The 14195-nt window shown below is 41.8% G+C and overlaps 1 protein-coding gene across 24 annotated transcripts in view; it reads right to left on the bottom strand.

Annotated features, from left to right (window-relative positions):
* Positions 1–13768, bottom strand: part of TBC1D7 (TBC1 domain family member 7) — a 78143-nt gene extending 64375 nt beyond the window's left edge. For 5 of the 24 annotated variants that reach the window (XR_010119187.1, XR_010119188.1, XM_063632897.1 and 2 more), the window contains exons 1-5: positions 13467–13728; positions 11956–12075; positions 10253–10333; positions 6156–6343; positions 2333–2470 (exon numbers count right to left, since the gene is read on the bottom strand). Coding sequence is in view for 21 of the 24 variants with exons in the window: in XM_063632897.1 (XP_063488967.1) it covers positions 2333–2470; positions 6156–6343; positions 10253–10333; positions 11956–12067 (519 nt within the window). In the remaining 3 variants the exon portion in view is untranslated. Of the gene's footprint in view, positions 1–2332; positions 2471–6155; positions 6344–10252; positions 10334–11955; positions 12097–12906; positions 12964–13003 lie in introns of those variants that run through there. The other 19 variants (XM_063632907.1, XM_063632908.1, XM_063632905.1 and 16 more) reach the window with 16 other exon arrangements.
* Positions 13769–14195: the final 427 nt, after the last annotated feature.

Genomic DNA, 14195 nt, shown 5'->3' with positions numbered 1-14195 from the left:
AAGAGAGTCCTAAATAATACACACCAAGCTAATGACAAATGTTTACTTCTTAGAAGGGAAAGTGGGGAATTGCAGGGATGGGGTGTGGTTAGTCCAGGTCTAGGGAAACATGGATTCATCTGAATTGCTTAATTTCTCTTGAGAATGCATTCACCGCTTATGTTATGAAAAATAAAGGATGAATTTTTAAAGAACAGCATAAACTATCAAAATGCTACTGACTTACTCGAATATTAAATAAGAAAAGCTAATTAGATCATGGTATGATATAACTGAGACCTCCTGATTTGATCAGGCAACTGACATATTTACTTAAGCTCCATTTCCAGGCTTAAATTATTTTTACTGAAATCAACAAAGTGGATCAAATTTCAAAAACTTAAAAATCAAATTTTACTTAGTTGAAGTATATAAAAACTGCTCTTGTAAGTGTTCTCAGAAGCTGAAGGGCCTTGCACATTGCCTTATTAATAATTAACTGCAGTGATCCTCAATGCTCATCCAACCATCATCACTGCCCCACATCTGATTTTGCACCCTGTACCGCAGTTACCACTTTCAGTAGAATTTTAAAAAGAAATAACCCAATAATTTAAGAAAATAAGGTTTATTTTTATAAATGAGATAAATAAGGGGAAAAAACTAGAAGAAAAGAAAATGGCAAAGGAAGACTAGCTTGTGCAACGCAGCAAGTACCATTCAGTTCTCTGCCTTCCCAAGCCAGGCTATGACAGAAACAGCTTGCTGCCTGCCACACTCCCATGTGCCCCTCCAATGTCACTCACAGAGCCCCTGTTTTAATAGGAGATCACAAGGCTTTTTTTAAAAAAAGAATACCTTTCCCAGCCTCTACTGCAGACAGGGCAGCCAAGTGACACAGTCCTGGTCACTAACATATAGTTGACCCTTGAGCAACATGGGTTTGAATTGCAAAGGTCCCCTTAAACATGGATTTTCTTCCACCTCTGCCAACCCCTGAGACAGCAAGACCATCCTTCCTTCCCTCCTCCTGCTCAGCCTACTCAACATGAAGACAATGAGAATAAAGCCTTTGTGATGATCCACTTCCACTTCATAAATAGAAAATATATTTTATTTTCCTTATGATTTTCTTAACATTTTCTTTTCTCTAGCTTACCTCATTACAGGAATATAGTGAATACACATATAACAAAATATGTGGCTGGGTGTGGTGGCTCATGCCTGTAAATCCCAGCACTTTGGGAGGCCAAGGTGGGCGGATAACTTGAGGTCAGGAGTTCGAGACCAGCCTGACCAACACGATGAAACCCCATCTCTACTAAAAAAGATACAAAAATTAGCCAGGTGTGGTGGCAGGCATCTATAATCCCAGTTACTTGGGAGGCTAAAGCAGGAGAATCATTTGAACCCAGGAGGCAGAGGTTGCAGTGAGCTGAGACCACGCCATTGCACTCCAGCCTGGGTGACAGCATGAGACTCAATCGCAAAAAAACAAAAATGGAAACAAAATATGTGTACAACGTATGTGTTAAATGACAATCTATGTTATCAGTAAGGCTTCCAGTCAACAGTAGGTTATTTGTAGTTAGGTTTTGGGGGAGTCAAAAGTTACATGCAGAGTATCAACTATGCTGGGGTTGGGTCAGTTCTCCTAACCCTACACTACTCAAAGGTCAGCCGTACAGCTGTACATGCAGAGGGAAAGCCTAATGGGCCACAGATGTGGCTGGCTTGTCCCTCTTATTCCTTTGTGTTTACCTTTGCCTTCCCTTTCCTCCTGCCCAGAACACAGATGTCATGGCCACTGGTCCAAGAGCCACCTTGTGAGCACAAGCGGAAAGATCATTCCTATGAATACTGGAGCAGAATGGCAGGAGTCTGCAACCCTCTCCATACTGTGGTTCTGCAGCACCACCTCTGCACTAACTGGATTCTTAGCTTCTGGTATTTGGGCTTCCCATTATATGCAGCCAAATGAAAACCGTAACTTATACAGAGGGATTACTCTAGACCAGCGGATTCTAGACCAGAATAAGGAATACTATAGAGCAGGACTGGCCACCTATAGCCTGCAGCAGGGCAAATCCAGCCAGGAACATTATTTTATGCTTTGTCTAAGGTTGCTTTTGTGCAACAACAGCAGAGTTGAGTGGTTACAATAGAGACCATCTGGCCCACCAAGCTGGAAATATTTAGATTATACGGACTTTTACAGAAAACACTGGCTGAGTCCTACTGTAAAGGGTTATTCATAATTGTAGCAGCCCCAGGAGATAAGAGCACTCCCTGAAGACCCCCACTACCATTGTTCACTCTCCAGTGGCCAAAAAAAAAAAAAAAAAGCCCTCACCAACTGGGGCAAAGAATCCCGGTACTTGGTATTTAACTGGTTCACAAAGCGTCGGGTGATCCAGTAACAGTCGACACTATCTTCCACCATTTCCTCCATGGCTTTAGCTATGGCAAGAAATACTTCATCTTCTGGCTCCTGAAAGATTAATAATAAATCTCAAGAGGAAGGCAGTGAAAGAGAGGAATACATATTTCTTTAATAAAAAATGAAACCTTGCTCCCTAAATTTTGAAAAGGCTACATTAATAAATCAAAGTGGGATCAAAAAGCACAGAGTCCACCCCTGAAGAGGGGAGCAAGGGGGAGAAAAGGATGAGTAACTACAGGGTCAGTGCTGCTTATGAATGACCAGGTTTCAGGCTGAGTGTACAGAGACTCTCCAGCTTCTAACATTAAGCCCGTCACAGAGTCAACATAAATCATTAGCAAGTCACTGACTCCACCCAAAAATATTCTCAGTACTAGGTGAGAATGTCTTTGAAAAGGGTGTAATAAACAGCACCATCAGTAACTGGAGACATTTTTCAGCACAGTGATTTGCAATATTGAAGAGCTCCAAAAAGACTAATAAAGCATTTGCTTTATTTCAAAGTATTCATGCATACCTTCAGAATTTTGTTCTATCTTAAGCAGTAAAAAAGTTAAAATGTTCCTAGAATCGGAATTTTAGGAATCAAAAGAATGGCATTTCTCAAACCTGTGTCAATACTCAGAATGCAAAAGTAAACTCTCAGGTAAATTTCAACAGAGAAATCTTAGAAAAACCGGGACCTTATTTGAAAACCTCTTCTGTTTTCAAACACCATATCATATACAAAAAGCTTTACATTTTCATCTAGGATTTAATAGCTGAAGGATTTTAATGTTAAAAAGAAACTAAGAAGTATCACAATTTCCCCTAAAAAGTACCGACTTAAATCAAAATTGTTATTTTAATGTATTATTTCATTCTAAGCCCTTCTTTCAACTTGTTAATATTCTATAAAATGTCAAGAAAAACAGAATTCAAATAAAAGGGAATAAATTTTCTCTAAGCATTTTATTAATGTGTCAGAGGAGAATGGAAAATAAGTAGGAAGGGAAAGGAAAATCTCCTTTCTTGGACTCCCGTGCAGTTCTGTGCACCGTACTTGGCACCCCCAGAGGTGGCATATCACTGACTGCTCCCGACCACTGACAGGTCAAGGGAAGAGGACCCATGTGGTCCTTCCCGGCCCTGTGCCGAGCAATGCTGCACCCTCTTATTAACGGATTAAAAAATGAGGCAGCGTGGGCGCTAAGTAGGTGCTATGGTTCAACTATCTGTCTCCTCCAAAACTTATGTTGAAATTTAATCCCCAATGCGGCAGTATTGAGAAGTGGGGCCTTTAAGAGGTGACTGGATCATGAGGGCTCTGCCCTCATCAGTGGGTCAATTCATAGATTAATGGGTCATCACAGGAATGGGACTGGTGGCTTCCTACGAAGAGGAAGAGAGTCCTGGGTGAGCACGTTGGCACGTTCAGCCCCCTTGCCATGTGATAGCCTGTGCCACCTCAGGACCCTGCAGAGAGTCATCAGCAAGAAGGCCCTCACCAGATGTATCCCCTGAATCCTGGACTTCCCAGCTTCTAGAATTGTAAGAAATAAATTCCCTTTTTAAATAAATTATCCCATTTCAGGTATTCTGTTATAAGCAACCAAAAACAGACTAATATAATGAGGATCATGACTGGGGAGACATGGGGTGGCAGAGTCCAAAACACACACTCAGAAGCACGTTTGCCTGATGCTGCAGTAAAGGTGTCTCAGCTTGGAACACAGACAAGCTGAGTAGCGGTGAGGGGCAGCCTATACCCTAACATCTCAATTCTTTGAACTAACAAATTATCTAATTTAATTTTATATGTAATTTAAGAACTTGTGTGTACTATCAACTTCACTTTGCCAATAAGTGAAATTTAAAGATGATTGCTTAAATTATTCCCATTATTTTTTAGGGACCTTCTCTCTCTTGATAAACGTAATAAATATAAATGATCTTTATTAGCTCTAAGGTTTGTCCATGGATATCCCATCATTAACTTCAAAAAAAAATAAGATCTGCAATAAAAATAAACTTTATAAAATACGAACGTTCCAGCAAATCCATTTGAACAATTCACTGTTTTAGCCAAACAAATAACACTTTAATTTCATACTGATAAAGAAGGAGAAGGGAAAATTCTTCCTTAGAAAAGAATGCCAACTAATACATGCAGAAAGAATGAGGGAGTTAGATCACCATTTGGCACCCAGCATAGTAAAACTTGGTTCAGGCAAGAATCATTAGTGGATGGCTACTTACAAGTCTCAAAGTACTTCCCCACAGTTACTTATTAATTACAAAGAGGAAAATAGTAACCTTATAGTGGAGAAACTCTGCAGACACCATCTTACCCAAGTGATCAAAGTTAGCAGCAACAGTAATGAGTCCCATACTTCTGTGGTATTCCTGCCAATAATGCGTGACCAGAGTTTAATCATGGAGAAACATGAGACAGACCCAAATTGAGAAATGCTCTACTGGCCAGGGCTCTTCAAAAGTGTCAAGGTCATGAAAGACAAAGACTGAAGAACTGTTCCAGGCCGGGCACAGTGGCTCACACCTGTAATCCCAACACTTTGGGAGGCCAAGGTGGGTGAATCACCTGAGGTCCGGTGTTTAAAACCAGCCTGACCAACATGGAGAAATCCCGTCTCTACTAAAAATAAAAAAAATTAGCCGGGTGCGGTGGTGCACACCTGTAATCCCAGCTACTCCGGAGGCTGAGGCACAAGAATTGCTTGAACCCGGGAGGCAGAGGTTGCGGTGAGCCGAGATTGCACCATTGCACTCCAGCCTGGACAAAAAGAGAAAAACTCCCTCTCAAAAAAAAAAAAAAAGAACTCTTCCAGATGAAAGACTAAGACGTGGCAGCTAAATGTAATGTGTGATCTGGGACTGGATCTTGGATCAGAAGAAGAGCATCAGTGGGACATCAGCAAAATCCCAGTGAGGCCTAGAGTAGCTCTCAGTATTGTGATTCTCTGGTTTTGATCTTTACATTATGGTTGTATGAAATGTAATATTTGAGGACACTCGGTGAAGGTATTTGAGAACACTACTATTTTTGCAACTTTTTTCTACATCCAACATTATTTAAAAAGTTAAAAAATGAAAATTTTTTAGAAATCGTCAAATGAGAATACTCATGAGCAAAAGTTTAATAAGGAATAGGATGTTTACATAGCAGTTTTAAAGTGTCTCTCCACAAAGAGAAATAGTAATTACAAAGGGAAAAATAAAAACTTTCCAGTGGAAAATTCCAGCAGGCACCACCCTCGCCAACTGATCGAAGTTAACACTACTTCGTATGGGGCAAATCCACACTATGTGCCTCCTGATAAGAGACACTGAGAAGGACACAGCATCACCTACCTGGTATCCCTGCCAAAAATGGATAACCTGAATCTAATCAGGAGGAAACACCAGACAAACCTAAATGGAAGGGCTTTCTTCAAAGCACCTGATTATGCCCTTCAAAAATGTCAAAATATATGCAAATTCTTGGTAGTATTCTTGCAACTTTTCTAGAAGTTTGAAATTACTTCAAAATAAAACGTATTTTAGAAAAACAAAAAATAAGAAGGTTGGGTCAGAATGTTCATGGCCATGAATGCCAAGTAAAGATGTGTCACTTTTATTCTAATAACAATAGGGAGCCACGAAAAGTTTTTAAGGCAAACATGATGCAATCAAAGGCTGGCAAGATGGGACAGTCTAGAGTTGAGCTTAGCGTCAGACAAAAGTGACCACTAACCAGTGGAAAAGAGGGACTTCGAGGTAACTTCCCAGACTCCAGCTGATACATGCGGAGATAGACTTCAGCCTGAGGTGTGGCATCACTAACAAAGCGAACGACTTTCAGGGCATGAAGGACATCCAAGTACTGCTCCCTACGATACATCATCACCTTGGCATGGGACTCATGGTGTGGAGGCAGGATTCCTAGAGAGAACAGGAAAAACGAAAAAAGGACAAGATACTGAGCCATCACTCCAAATCCCTCATCTATGAAAGAGGATGCTGTGAGAAGCGATCAAGACAATTAGGCTAGAATTCACACAGATATTCAAGTACCATATAGAATCTCTTTTAGAAATTTTCACTATAAAACAATCTTAAATGTGAAATATTATCAGTGTTTGAATGCTGATGCATCATTGATATGAGAGAGAAATGAAACAACACTGGCAAACCCCTTGATTAAGTGTGCCGCATACATTCAAGACTAACAACCACATCAATCCTAACAATGGTTTAACTTAATTTATGGCAGCCTCAGGCTGCTTTTAGCTCCTAGAGGTCTCACCCTAGTCTTTGTACTTGGCCCCAACATCTCAGAACCACCAACAGCCCATTGAATTCTTCTCTTCCCCAACAGTTAAAACTTGCTAAGTATCCTATCCTTCAGGTCACAAAAGTCCTTAATCTTCATTGGTGAGGTCACCTTACAGGACATTTCTATGACATATTAAGCTCATTAACCCATTTAAACATGGTGTCATATCTTTTTTACAAACAAATGGCTCTGAGAAAACATAGCGGAAAGACCACTAGACAGGCCAGCCATCCTGGATTCTAGCCTCAGATTGGATAATACTAGGACTCTGAATGTGTTTGTCTCTCTGGGCACTTGTTTCCCCACCTGTTAGAGTCAGGAAATGGGATAAGCATTTCACCAAATGCTTCTCTACAGACTGCTAACCCCAAGAGAAAAAAAAATGCCCTCGTCAAACAGATTTGGGAAATGGTGACAATGAATTTTAATGGACCCTAAGTTTTGCCATAAAGAAAAACATTTTAGGCCAGGTATGGTGGCTCACGCCTGTAATCCCAGCACTTTGAGAGGCCAAGGCAGGCAGACCACTTGAGCCCAGGAGTTTGAGACCAGGCTGGGCAACTGGGTGAAGGTATCTGAGAAACCCTGTCTCTACAAAAAATTAGCCAGGTCCAGTGGCACATGCCTGTAGTCCCAGCTACCTGGGAGGCTGAGGTGGCAGGATCACCTGAGCCTGGGAAGTCAAGGCCATAGTGAGCTGTGATCGTGCCACTGCACTCCAGCCTGGCAAACAGAGTAAGACCCTGTCTCAAAGAAAAAAAAAAACAAAAACACATTTTATTTACTCAAGCCTCATTAAACCTAATGAGGCTCTACAGAAGCATAGACTCTGGAACAAAGTTCCTGGGTTTAAATCCAGCTCTACAATTAACTGGCTGGGTGGTGACCTTTAGCAATTACTTTATCTCCCTATGTCTTAGCTTTCCCATCTGACAAATGGGAATAATAATACCTAATATTATACAGTTGTTGAGATGAATAAACAAATCAATACACATAAAGCATTCAGAAGAGTACTCAGCAAACACTAAGCTAGTATAAGTGTTAGCTAGTACATTTGACTATGAATCCCTCTTTGTGCAAAATGCCACAGGTTTAGTATTCTAAAGAACACCCCAGAAAACAAAAACAATAGTAGCTAACACGATACCAGTTAATGTTAGAAAAAAAAACTTGCTTAAATGTTCTTTTCCCTGAAATAAATCTTTACTCATGGTAGCTATGAGACTGTGTGCCAGGCTTCCAGAAAAGCCAAGGGAACACACTAAAGTGTCTCCTACATCTCAGCTAATACAGATTAAACAGCTGTGACCAAACCCTCATCACACTGCTAGAGGCAGCACGTTAACCCTTGTTTTCTAACAGCTGGTCCTAAAAAGTCTCTTTTTGATATTTAACTAAAATAGCATCAGGAAGTAGGCATTTGAAGTAAAGATCCCTAAGTAATCAAAACTCTGTGCTAAGAAGAGTCAGGCTGTGTCCTACACAGCGCGACAGCCCTAAACTTCCAGTGCCTTGTCCTCAAAAAATAACTATGACATGATAAAGAAAGGTGGGCCGGGCAGGGTGTCTCAGGCCTGTAATCCCAGCACTTTGGGAGGCCGAGGCAGGTGGATTGCCTGAGCTCAGGAGTTTGTGACCAGCCTGGGCAACATAGTGAAACCCCATCTCTACTAAAATAAAAAAATTAGCCGGGTGTGGTGGTGCACGCCTGTAGTCCCAGCTACTCGGAAGGTGGAGGTTGCAGCGCTAAGATCACGCTACCACACTCCAGCCTGGGTGACAGAGAAAAACTCTGTCTCAAAATAAAAAAAAGAAAGAAAGGTTAAGAAGAGTAGAAGTGAGGAATAAGCCAGATAGGCTGTAGCACTCAAGAAGTGAGGGAACACACAACTGTACAACTCCCATTAATCCACTGGAGTTATTAATAGACACAGAACACCTCCCAGAAATCGACACTGTTGACATTACCACTTAAAATGTACCCCAGAAGGCACTGAGAACAGTAACATTTAAAGAAAGTGCTCTAGGAGAAACTAAAATAGTTGTCATCACTTCTCCAGATTGTAACTGCACACTGACCTACCAGACATAAAAGTGCACGGAGACTGCCAGGACGAACAAGAAACAAGCCATTCTGCAGGGCTTCCTAGTACCGCTTATATTCCCTCGCTGCCTCCATATTACATAACCAGATGGGGCTGCAGGCTTCTCAAGCCCTGAAAAGATCCTACATTTTGGAAAGAAAATGAGGTCCACAATCTATCTTACCTTCAAATGAGTTCCACAAACGTAAGCTCAAATCCTAGCTCCGCCATTTATAGGCTGTAATGCCTTAGGCAAGTTATTTAGCCTCAGAGTCTTTTTCCCCACCTGCAAAATTAGGATACCAACACCTGCCTCACAGGGATTCTAGGATTACTCTGTATAATCTATGTAAACTACTCAGCCTACTGACAGGCACACAGGGATACCCAATAAGGAGCAATCATAGTTTATATTCTTCAGGGAATTTAGTCCTCACCACTATCTCACAGTTAACAAACTGTAAGTTGTTTTTTTTTTTTTTTTTGGAGACAGAGTCTCGCTCTGTCACCCCGGCTGGAGTGCAGTGGTGCCATCTCGTCTCACGGCAACCTCCACCTCCCAGGTTCAAGCAATTCTCCTGCCTCAGCCTCCTGAGTAGCTGGGACTACAGGCACGTGCCACCACGCCCAGCTGATTTTTTGTATTTTTAGTAGAGAGGGGGTTTCACCGTGTTGGCCAGGATGGTCTCAATCTCCTGACTTCGTGATCTGCCCGCCTTGGCCTCCCAAAGTGCTGGGATTACAGGTGTGAGCCACTGCGCCCAGCCAAAAATACTTTTTTTAAGAAAGAAGGATGATAATGGATAGGAATTATATGCTCCAGCAGGCTCAGCAATGATGGGGGAAAGAAAATCTTGGGCTCAAAAGGGATGCTGCCAGTTACTCATGGCACTTAATTCATGTTTTCTTCCACAGAAACTAAGTAAGATCAGTTTTCCTTCTCATTCAGCCACTCACACCACTGGAATTTAGTCATTCACACTTCTAGGGAGTAATAAGTCTCCAATTCCTCTTTCACAGATTAGGAAGTTATACCTCTATAGCTGAGAATCACAAAATCTTACAAATTTAGAGCTAAAAACTAGGAGTAATTTAGCTCAAAAGCCTCAGTTTATAGATGCAAAAAATGAGTCCCAGAGGGGTCGCCTTCCTCCAGGTTACCCAGCTGATAGCAAAGCCTAAATCAATTCTCATTTCCCCTAGTCTAATGCTCTTCCCAGATCTTGTCTCAGGAACACACACTATTTTCTCTTCTATAGTATCATTAATAGAACAGAAAATAATGAGTGGTAATTGAACCTCCTGGGGACGATCCAATATTCAGTAAAAGGCCTAAACAAATTCTCCTTTTTCTGACTGATAAGATAGCAAATGATCCCTTTCTTCAATATTTTTTAAGATAAATCTTCCAACTCCTGGGTCTCATACCTAGAAGCACCTTCCATACCAATGCACGGTACATGGACGGGAGAGGGAACCTCTGACTAAAAGTACAAAGTTTTTCGGTATCTAGAGGAAGAAGAAAACAATTGTTAGAAGCTTTTCATGCTGATCACGGTATGTCAAAGCACATTTCATTTTTTAAAACTCAAAGAATAGTTAAGACATTTCTTCAGGGGAAGCCTACCATATGGTCAGTAAGTTTAGGAGAGGCAATACTAGTCTGATTTCTAGCCCAAGACTTCTGCCAATTAAGTTATTTAAATCAATTTGCGGCCAGGCACGGTGGCTCATGCCTGTAATCCCGGCACTTTGGGAGGCTGAGGTGGGCAAATCACTAGAGGTCAGGAGTTTGGGACCAGCCTGGCCAACATGGCGAAACACCATCTCTACTAAAAATACAAAAATTGGCTGGGTATGGTGGCACACACCTGTAATCCCAGCTAGTCAAGAGGCTGAGACAGAAGGATCGCCTGAACCCAGGAGACAGAGGCTGCAGTCAGCCAAGATCGTGCCACTGCACTCCAGCCTGGGCAACAGAGTGAGACTCTGTCTTAAAAATAACAAAACTAAAAACAATTTGCATTTTACAGCATTGGAGATGCATTTTGCATATATTACTACATTCCCTATAACAGTGGTAGTTATTAATCACAGGGTTTATTTAATTCACATTGCAAGCCTGTTAGGTAGTTCTTGTTCTAAAAATGCAGAAACTGAAGTTCAAAGCAGTTAAATGACTTGATCAAAGTAACATAGCTATTAAGTGGTACAGTCCACCTTCAAATCCCTACATTTTCCAATAAATTAGTGACTTCCCTGACCCTCAATTCCTCTACTTATCAAAGGAGAATACCGGACATACTAAAGCAAAGATCGCACAGTTGAAGATCAAAGATAAGGTGAGAAATGTTTCAGAAACTTTAAAAGTACTCTATGCAAATAAAGTATTATCTTTAACTATGGTTCAGTTTATTTTACTTTAGTCAACAACAGACCTTATTCAGACTGGCTTAAAATAAACTAAAATGTCAATATACAATGCACTCTTAGTATTTCCATAAAAGAAAATCATGGGCTGGGCACGGTGACTCATGCCTGTAATCCCAGCACTTTGGGAGACCGAGGTGGGTGGATCACTTGAGGTCAGGAATTTGAGACCAGCCTGGCCAACATAGTGAAATCCTGTCTCTACTAAAAATACAAAAAATAGCCAGGCATGGTGGTGCATGCCTGTAATCCCACCTACTTGGAAGGCTAAGGCAGGAGAATTGCTTGAACCCAGGAAGCGTAGGTTGCAGTGAGCTGAGATCACACCACTGCACTATAGCCTGGGCAACAGAGTCAGACTTGGTCTCAAAAAAAAAAAAAAAGAAAGAAAATCATGACCAGAGTTATCGCAAATTTGCCCAGAAGCAAATTTACCTAGATAATACATGAAAACATATGGGTTCAATAAAAGAAAAAAATACTAATGACTTTCTTAAGAAACCTTTCAAAAACTTCTGACGCTCAGTGAAATATGAATTTGAAAAATCTTAACTTTTCTCAAAATACACCATTCTGCTTCACCACATCACTAAAAAATACAGCAAGTAACCAATGCTTCTGGATGTCTTTTAAGAAAATATTTACTTCAGAACATGTGGAGTGATTGAGAACCAATGAGATTAATTTTAAAAAGTACTTACCCAGACGGTCATCTTTTAGGAGAATTTCTAATGATTTCTTTTCTTCAACTCCACGAAACCCCACTTTCTCATAATATACTGAACGAAAGTTTCTCTGAGAGTCCTCAGTCATATTTCATTCTTGGAGGAGACACAGAAAGATAGAGAGAGAGAGAGACGAAAGGGAAAAGTGAGTCTAGAAACAGAGTCAAGAATTAGAATAATTTTCAATGATGTTCTCCACCTTTTCAATAAATGTGATGTACCCTTGCATAGGGACCCAATATTCAATCTTTCCTTTTACTCAGTTCTACAACCATCTCACCTATGCATCTTGGCTAAAAACCAAGATATAAGTTAAAAGTTCTCTGAGCTGCTAAAATAGATGGCACAAGGTTTATGCACTAGGTTTCCCACTATACCTACGAGTGCCTAGCACAATAGAACATTCTGTAGCTATTATAAATGCACAAAGAAAAAAAATAAGTGAAATGGAAGCCAGGCAAGATACGTCAAGCAAATTATACTCGAACAGTATACACTATGATTTCATTTTTTTTTTTTTTACAAATTTCATGTATTTTAAAACTTAACACTCTATTCCAAAATGTTAGCAATGGTTATCTTTAGATAGTAGGATTCTAGATGATTTTAATTTCCTTTCTTTTGCTTAGCTACGTTTTTTTAAATGGGCATTTTGTAAAATGAAAAATTAAGTTATATAAAAGTAAAAAGCCACGAGTTCCTCACTTATCTTTCTTTTAAACACAATTGTATTAAGTGTAGCTATCAAAATTCAAAACCCACAACAAATAAATCGCGTTAAATTATAACTAGAAGAGGGTAAAGAATGTAGCCAATTGACAGTGATCCCAAAGTCAGAGTTGAAGACAGAAAAACGATTTAAAATCTATCGCAAGAACTCAAAAAGTTCAGTGGTCTCAGGTTCCTTCATAGTAACCTTCATAATACCAGCGGTAATTCATCCAAAAAAAGACCAAGTTAGATTTGGCGTTTCAAGAACAGAAAAGATGTGATGCATTTCCCAAAAAGCACTGCACTGCCTCACCCAAATGCTTCCAGTGTCTGTGCACAAAAGAGTAAATCTTTAGGTTTAAAAATCCTGCGACGTTCCCAGTGAGCAGGGGAGGGCTTCCTTCCTTACTGAAAAGATATCCTCTGAACCGATTCAGTCACAGGAAAGATTAGGATTCGTTTAGAAAATGAAATGCTAAAGGGCTCTGAGCTTTCGGGAGCAGATGTCTTAAAAATAAAAAAGTCAGCAGCATAAAACGCGTAATGAGTGTGGGGATTTATTTTTTTAAAGCATCCAAACAGCTGCATGACGATTTGGTCGGTCCCTGTTGTCTAAGGACACCCATTCTTAGATTGCACTACAATGACAAAGGCGTCCTCTGGGAGGAAATGCTGCAAATAATATCTCCTGCCCACGCGCGTCCACCTGATGGGAAAAGTAAAAACACCCTGGTCCAAGACCCCAGGTCCCATTCTCTCTATGATGGATGCTTCACCTCTAGTGGTGGAAACACACCCGAGTTGAGACTAAGTGGTCCGAGAGAAGCAGAGGAAGCCGTGCCCTGTGCGCTGACCGACCGCCGGGCAGGCGAGCACCGTTGGGGCCCGGGGCCCAGGGCCAGGAGGGGCGAGTCCTGCGGGAAGGAGGGAGGCGGCGGGACACCTGGGACACCGGCGCGCGCCCCGACGCCCCGGGAGACAAAACTCAGCGCCGCTACCGCCGCTGCCGCCGCCGCCGCCGCCGCCGGACGTGACATCAACTCCAGGTCGTGGGGCGGGCACCGGGCGGGCGCATGCGCAGAGGGCGCGGGCAGGAAGCTCCACCCTCACTCCGGGAAGCTCGGGCTTCGTTTGTGAAACCCGACGGGATGAAGAGCTAGGCTCGCCTCCAGACTAGTTTCTCCCGCCATGGGCATCCTGCCCCTTGCTACCCCGCAAAATCTCGCGATCTTTTACTCCGGCCATCCGAACGCGCGTGCCTGGGCTGCACTCCTATCTCCGGCCCTCGAGGTTCTTGCCTAGGGGAGACCCGAGCCCTAGGGCCGTAGTTAAGCTGCCTGCGTGCAGGACCCGGGTTTTGCTTTTGCTAATTTCCTCCCCACCCCAGGTATGTGGGAATAAATGAAGACCATCCGAACGAGAAGAAAAAAGGCAGGCAGAGGAGTGCAAGTCTGATTTAGAGCAGGCAGGCTCCTTGGGTTGGTTATTGTAGGTAACCAACTGGT

The sequence above is a fragment of the Symphalangus syndactylus genome, chromosome 23, assembly GCF_028878055.3.
Source record: "Symphalangus syndactylus isolate Jambi chromosome 23, NHGRI_mSymSyn1-v2.1_pri, whole genome shotgun sequence".
Taxonomy (NCBI): domain Eukaryota; kingdom Metazoa; phylum Chordata; class Mammalia; order Primates; family Hylobatidae; genus Symphalangus; species Symphalangus syndactylus.
This window is presented reverse-complemented; position numbering and strand designations above follow the sequence as displayed.